The following is a 7,803-nucleotide window of genomic DNA, read 5'->3' as shown; positions in this document are numbered from 1 at the left end:
ACTGTTGTTTCATACAATGCAAAATTAATTTCCGGAAATGAATGTCGGGAAGCTCACTGGATTCTTTAAAAACACAATAGTTTTGCGTCTTTCATATTACCTGCACTTTTGTAAACTGAGTGCATGTTGAATGGCCCCTGGTGTAATGTGACCAGTTTTTCAACTCATAAAGCTCCCTTAGTTAGGAAAAGAAAAAAAGATCGCTGAGAAAAATAATAAACAAAGACTGCCATTTCTGAAGATGTTTTGAGAAATGCAAGTCTCCATTTTTATTCTGGGATTACTTTAATACTGCAAGAATTACTTTAAAAAATTAGTACTTTAATTTAAAAAAATAATCTCTCATGGTAATTGCTAACTTAGAATTTTAAAATTGTGTATTTTTTGAGATATCTTTCTAATACAATTTCAGTGTACATCTACCTCCTTCCAGCTAAAGTTGTCATTTCTGATATGTCTATATAACCTAACATCATAAAGTTACACAGAAGTTAAATAGCCTACCCTTTTCTTTGTGTTCTGCTGTTTTGACGGTAACTGTTTGCTCATTAATTTGTTTATTTCCTTTATGATGCTCTTTGTATCTGTCCCACCCCTGCAAGCTTGAAGTGCAGCTTCATTGAAAGGAAAAATAAGGACAAAATCTCCTACGCGGGGGATAGGCCTCTGGTCTTTATCAGAGAGGAAATAGGGGGGTGTGGTTGACTTGTAGTTGCAGAAGTCAGGTGTAGGTAACCAGCGGCTGAGTTGGGCAGGCTTGTGTGAAGAACACCTAGCTCCTTGGAGTTGTTTATTTTTAGCTTCAGCTTTTGCTTGGGAAGGTATTTTTGGCACATTCATCCTTTCCCGCAGCTGGGAAGTCAGTGTTTTTCTTGGATGTGCTCTGGCAGTTTTCTTGGTCAGGGCAGCCACCTTACGAATCGATCCTCTTGCAGCCTGCAGGGCAGGTTGTACAAAAGAAGCAGAAGTACATTTAGCCACTTTTTGGCAAGTGAGTAAGCCAGGAGTCTCCTCGGTGGCACTCTCACCAGCTGTGCTCCAGGGCACCCGCCTTCTGCCAGCCTTTATCCCAGCCACTTGGTTTTGCCTGAAAGTGTCAGTCTGCTTGTAGTTCAGCAGTTCAACAATATCGTGAAGAAGTTTTCTTTTCACAGTGTCATCGATGGAACAGTCTAAACGTAAGGCTGGATTGTAGTTGACTTCTAAAAGCCATGGCTTGAATTTGTCATCAATCAGGATGTCAAAGCCAAAGAGCTCAAAGCAATTGGAAGCCACTGGTAAGGGGGTTACTGCAAGCAGGGTGAGAATCACTATGTTATTGATCTTCTGCCAGAGGACCATGTCATCAACCCCAGATATTCGAAGGTAAGAACGAAATTTGCTGAATGTCCATTTGCAGCCACAGCCAATCCCTTCTTTATATTTTTTATATGAAGCTCCGTATTTGTTGATGCTGGTGTTTGTTAGGTGTGCATAGACATTGTCCAGAGAACCAAGGTCAAACTTTTCAGTGGCAAACCTCACCAGTCCTTCTTCGTAAGTGTAAATGGTGAGGGGGCAAAAACTGGTGACACACACATAAAGGCGCAGATCCAGTTTATACCCTGAAATGAGCAAGGGGTTGCTAATGTACTTCTGCACAATGACTGTACAGTCATATACTAAGTCTTTAATGTCTTGAAAAATGAGTATGCCCCTTCCACAGGAGAGATCCACAGGCTTGCAAATCCAGTAGCTAGGTCTTCTGCCTACTGACTGTCTCTCCTTGCTATATTCTGCTATAAATTTGACATAGTCATTGGGCATGATGAATGCCACTGGACTAAATTCATACAGACCTGATCCATATGCTCCTTTCATACGTTTCAGATGCCTTGCCAAGTAGTCTTTTCTGGTGATCCGGACAGCTTCTGGGTAGTGGTTGAGTCTCTGCCATGGTTTAATGCTGTGGTGGTCTGTCATGCGGAAAGGTGAGTTCCGCCAGTACAGGTTCCAGTCTGCGTCATCTTGCTCCTTTTTGTCAAATTCAGTCCAGCCGCGTTCCAGTAAAACCTCACGGACTATTGCGGGGACATTCTCATGGAGACGGAACACCAATGGCCTTAAGAGACCTCTTGTATCATAGTCATCTGCCATCATCTTACTAGCTGAAAGAAAACAGAATCACCAGGAAGGAAACAATGAAATTAATGCCGCAGATTGTGCTAGCAGTCATCACCTTCACTGTATTCTTAATGTCTGTCACTCTCAAAGTATTCTCAAAGCATGTTGCACGCGTGTGTTACTATGGTCCACAACTGAGAAGTCAAAGGCTGTGTTTAAGCTGAGAGATATGTAACAGGGCATCGATCCCAATAGCTGTTAAGGCAGCACAAGGCAGTGACTGCTGCAGTTATATGTCTCCACACTTTATTTACTTTTTCTTTGAGGTAGCTTACTACAGCAGTAGTTGTCCCAAAGCTTTTGTAATTCTTGGATACTTAGACTTTTTCTTTTTGTTTTTTGGTTTTTTTTTTTGCAACGGCCTTCAGCCTAATGGCCGTTCCTTTGTCTAGTAAGACTTACTTTGCACTGCTGCATTACTGAGACATTCTGCTAACTTAGCATGTTGCTCTGCTCTGAGCAAACTCTCTTGATTAAGATTACAAAGCCCGATGCAAAACTGGCAGTAGACAGCAGGAAAATGCCTATTGATTCCAATGCTCTTTTCCTCCTGACATATGCTGATTTAACTCACCGATAATCTTCTGCTACTCCTCCTGTGAGCTCCTCCCCAGTTCCTGAAAAGCAGGGCACATTCTTGTCTCATCACTTTCCTCTCAAGAAAATAATGTTCCATAGAAATGTATGTAGATTCTGAATGAAATACCATTTCCCACTACCTACAGTGGAAGTAGATGATGGCTTCCATCTATTTTTATGGGTAAGAAATGCATTTTGAGTTCTTTTGGGCATAGCAATTCTCATATAAATAGTTCATGAACTGTGCTTTTCCCTCCCCAGCTAGTTCGATATATACAAGACTCAAACTAAAACACTTGTCTTACTGGCTGGTGACGTAGCAGACGAAAAGTCCCATGGACCTGTAGATTTGAGAGTGTTGCTCTTTACCTCAGTTTTAAATTCCTGAAACCCTACAGAGCTGGTCTCTGAGGATTAGACTCATATTTGGAACAGAGAGCGTCTTGGATGAGAGAAGCGCGTTTGTGCCGAGGACCATTCTGACGCAGCATTAACATACTGACCTCCACCTCCCCTCAGAAAGTAGCAAGCGAAAGAAATACGAAGTGGGCAGGACGTACACTAGACAAGACTCCTTCACATCCTATTACCACAGTGACATCCTTGCCCTTTCTTTTCAGGTTGAGAGGTTTTAGACTGCAGAATGAGTAGCCTCTGCCTTCCAAACAACTACAGAAACCAAGGGAACATGTCACACCTGGAAGTACTCAATGCAATGTGCAGCTGAGTTGGCCAGGGATGCTTTTTCTGTGGAAAAGTTACAATTTGTTGAAATGGAAAGCTTTTTTCCAGAGAACAAAAGTAATCTTTTGCCAGCTTTTTTATTTCATTTGAGTTTTCTTGTTTTGAAATTGTCAGAATATCTTATATTCATTTTTTTAAAAGACGGTTCAGAAACTTTTCTAAAATGCTAGTTTAGTATTAAAACTAGAAGCCCAAATGTGAAACGAAATGCTTTACCGTTATCAAAATGTAAATTAACATAATTCAAAAGTTTTGCAAGTCACAAAACAGCTTAAGAATCTCATTATTATATTTGAACGTGAAAAACAATTCAAAAATTCTTGCAGCATGAAAAAACATGTTTCCCTCTCCACTCTGACATTTGATGACTCCTTCGTATGATGTAGCTATGTCTTGGCTGTCCAATGCCTTGTGCTGCTGCTGCTAACAGGCTCTGAGGGGTAACCACAAAGCAGTCACAGAGCTCTTCTACAAGCAGTGTTGTGGAGTCTGTAACAAGCGTGTTACAATGCAGAGAGCAAAACCAGGAGAGTCTCAACGGAGGCTTGATGGGAGGAAGGTTTTAGAGAAGCGTCCAGGAGGTATTTCAGGGAGGCTGGCAAGCAGGGCAGTGGTGTTAGAAATATATGGCTACTTTACGATAGGACTGTAGTGTGTAGGTTAAAAATAACCGTGGATGATCTTATATCCTGTAGTAAGGGAATGATTGCCTAAAAATGAAGGGATCTGAAGCGAGGTTTGGTCCAGGATGTGAGGAATGAGGCTCCTATTGGAAAAGGACTTTAGGCCTCATTAATGGGCTGAGATTGTGGCCAAAATTTGAATTCCTGTATAGGATGACTTTCTGTATTCCATAGTAATATGTAATTCTCTATTCCAATAGTAATATGTATATTAATATGTTTAGTGATATTTTACAGTCAGACTTGCAGTACCCTTCCATCTTATGTTTAAGCTAGTGTTGGAAGGGAACAAGATGTAAACTGCACTGGGATTATTTCTCTGAATCCCCTTAGAGATCAGAGATTCCCTCCCTGTACAGACTGCAGTTGAATTCTCCTTAGTGAGAGCTTTTCTTGGGTGAGGGGTTTATAGGGAACAGGAGAGAAACATGGTAAGTAGGTACTGAAGTGCGGTCATGAGGTAATAGGACTTACATAAAATACCATGAAGGGGAAAGTAGTCTTGCTGTGTCTCTTGCAGTCAGTGCTTCTTTTCAGACCCCAGGAAGTTGGGGGCTTGATGCTGAGCTTGCACACAAACCTGATGTGGTGGTCCCAGGAAATGTTTGTTATCTTTGCTTCCACTTTCTTTCCTGGGAGTTCTTTCTCCTGTCTGCTTATTAAACAGCACTATGTCACATGCTAAAAAAAACTCAAACAAACAACTATACAAAACTAAACAAGTTTTATAGTAGCTGGTTCAAATCCTTGGGCAAAGATTATTAAATTAAGAAAAAAATGATGTAATTGAAAGTAGCCATGCTAAGCATTTGGATGAGTCAACTTACAGACTGCAGTTAGCTTTGTCTTGCTCAACATTGCTACTAGCATTGTTTCAGTGAAAGGCACTGTTGTATGTGAATCCAGTGCGTGGTAAACTGTGCCATCACGGTCTCCACTAGGTAATCATAAATTAAGCTGTTAGTAATGTCTGAACAATGAAGCCTTCTTTGGTGGTTTGTTCACGTCAGCTTGTATTAATGGAACATCTTTTATACCTCTGGCATTCAGGGAGTAGTTTACAGGAAATTGGCTCACCAAGCCTAGACATAACAAACGTCAGCTTTCAATTCCCTGGTAATTAAGTACAAAGAAAATAAAATATTTTAACTAACAAAGAACACCTACCTGCTTTTAAAGAAGTCATATCACATATAAACAGAAGCTCTTGAAGTGCAGCTATGAAACAGTAACTCTAGGATTAGGCATTGGTCTAAATGAATGAACACAAATTTCACTCACTTTACTCCGTTGTCATGGTTTAACCCCAGTCAGCAACTAAGCACCATGCAGCTGCCTACTCCCCCCGCCTCCCCCCGCAGTGGGATGGGGGAGAGAATCGGGAAAAAAAGTAAATCTCGTGGGTTGTGATAAGAACAGTTTAATAGAATAGGAAAGAAGAAACTTATAATGATAATAATAACAATAATAAAATGACAATAATAATAGGATTGGAATATACAAGTGATGCCCAATGCAATTGCTCACCACTCGCCGACTGATCCCCAGCACTGGGGATCTTTGCTGTGCCACATACTCAACATCTCATGGTGCTCGTTCTCAGCAGAGCCTCTTTCCGTAAAGGCAAACGTCCGGCTGCTTCTCCCACAAGGAAGGTGCCAGCCCTGAAAGCTGTTGCTGCTCTTCACCAAGCAGCGATTCCCCCCAGCCCCGCTCCCCCCAGTTTATATGCTGGCCATGACGTGACATAGTATAAAATATCCCTTTGGCCAGTTTGGGCCAGCTGCCCTGGCCGTGTCCCCTCCCAACTCCTTGTGCCCCTCCAGCCTTCTTGCTGGCTGGGCATGAGAAGCTGAAAAATCCTTGACTTAGTCTAAACACTACTTAGCAACAACTGAAAACATCAGTGTTACCAACATTCTTCTCATACTGAATCCAAAACATAGCACTATACCAGCTACTAGGAAGAAAATTAACCCTATCCCAGCCGAAACCAGGACATCGGTATAAATGTGTGCCCAGATGAACGCCCATCTCTTCATTAGCCTGCATTCCCAGAGGGCTCTGTGTGCAGCCCATTCCTTAATAGCTTGGAAACCCACCTGCGTGTTTGCAGACATTATTCCACAATGCAAAAGCTGCTACAGCCGTCTCCGACCACGATCGATTTTAACACCTACCTTCTGCCGTTGCCGACCAGCACCCAGAAGCGGAGACCTTCGCCCCGAGGAGAGCAGGATGCCGTCCTCTGCGACCTCGCGGCTCCAGGCCCGTGCAGTCGTGCCGATGCTGGCGTGCCGGGGGAAGCGCTCACATGAGCTCGGGCTTCGTGCCGGCCGTGGCCGCTTCCAGTTGCTCAGTTTTACACCTGTGGGAGGAAATAACGATCCTTAACGGCTAGGCATTAAATGTGCGTGTCTGCTGAGTTAATGCGGAATGCCTCTGTGTAATTAAACTCAGCGGACTGACTGGCGGTCTTTCCTATCGTCTTTGAGCCCTCAGGTTCACAGATCATAACGTGGGTCTGGCAGCTGCCCGCCTTGGGATTTAGTTTCAGAAATAACCATTTTAATTACTTCTTGAGGTGGCGGTTCCCCTCTGGTCCACCATCCAGGTTCTCCCTGTCTGTCCCAGGCTACACAGCTCCGTCCGGTGACTCTCGCAGGCGCCTGGCGCTGGGCTGCAGCCGGGGCAGAGGGCTGAAGGGCACTTTCTGTGAGGACACCGTGCTCTGGTGGCACGCGGCCTGTCGGCCGTGAGACGCTGCCACCACCGTCAAACCAACCTCCCCGAAGGCACGGGCACCGGCGCACATCCTGCTCGTATTAGCAAAAGTATTAGTATTTAAAGCCGTGGTCGCCGGGGCCCGGCTGAGCAGCCCCCCCCAGCTGCACATCGTACCCAGGCCGGGCCGGGTTGGGGCTGTTTGTTTTAACCGCTCGCAGCCTTTTCGCCGCGGGAAGACGCAGGGCGCCCAGGAGGGGAGGCCTGCTCCGACGGCCATGCGCAGGCAGGGGCGGGCGCGGGTGTCCTGGGAGTTGAGGATGCCACCAGAGGCCCGGCACGTCTCCCACCTCCTCTGCGTGCACCTGAGACCCTCCAGCTGCTTGGACCTTTGGCTCATGCGATAAGACGCCATGATACTATGTGCCTCATGAAAGCAATTACTTGATGTATCAATATTAATCACTTGAACCTGACTATCTTGCCTTGCAGATGAATGGCATGATCCACGGGGTCCCCAACACCTACGTCCTCAACAGAGATTGGTGTGTGACCCAGCCTCGGTCCCTGGATTCTCTGGAAAAAATGGCTCGGCTGTCCTTTCTCAGGGCCTCTCCTCCTGTCTGGCATAGGTGGCCCCTCACTCGGTGTCCTCATTACCTGCATTGTCTCACGGTTCTCTTGCGTGAAGGCCTGACTCTCCTTCTGTACTTCTAGGGAACCACAGTTTGGGACTGAGGGTATCAGGGAACACAGGGCAATCAACAGATGAGCATTAGCAGGCTCATTACCCATTGCCAGGTTTAGAGCTCTTGAAGGTTTCACGCGCATGACTGGGGAGGGATTCGTCTGGCTACAACTTCAAACCCCAAAGCTAGTGTCCACTGAGGTGGCTATACCTCCTCTCGTT

At 44.8% G+C, this 7,803-nt stretch overlaps 1 protein-coding gene across 2 annotated transcripts; it reads right to left on the bottom strand.

Annotated features, from left to right (window-relative positions):
- Positions 1–353: 353 nt before the first annotated feature.
- Positions 354–6,452, bottom strand: TTLL2 (tubulin tyrosine ligase like 2). Of its 2 annotated transcripts, none has more exons than XM_030035429.2 (2): positions 6,350–6,452; positions 354–2,147 (listed from the first exon to the last, which is right to left on the bottom strand). In XM_030035429.2, the coding sequence occupies exon 2, from the start codon at positions 2,137–2,139 to the stop codon at positions 481–483; it is 1,659 nt and encodes a 552-aa protein (XP_029891289.1). In that variant the 5' UTR covers positions 2,140–2,147; positions 6,350–6,452; the 3' UTR covers positions 354–480. The 2 variants fall into 2 exon arrangements, with proteins under 2 accessions (XP_029891289.1, XP_029891288.1); XM_030035428.1 differs by lacking the exon at positions 6,350–6,452 and adding an exon at positions 2,738–2,775.
- Positions 6,453–7,803: the final 1,351 nt, after the last annotated feature.

Source organism: Aquila chrysaetos, chromosome 13 (assembly GCF_900496995.4).
Source record: "Aquila chrysaetos chrysaetos chromosome 13, bAquChr1.4, whole genome shotgun sequence".
NCBI lineage: Eukaryota > Metazoa > Chordata > Aves > Accipitriformes > Accipitridae > Aquila > Aquila chrysaetos.
Note: the sequence above shows the minus strand (reverse complement) of the source record. Positions and strands in the feature narration are given on the sequence as shown.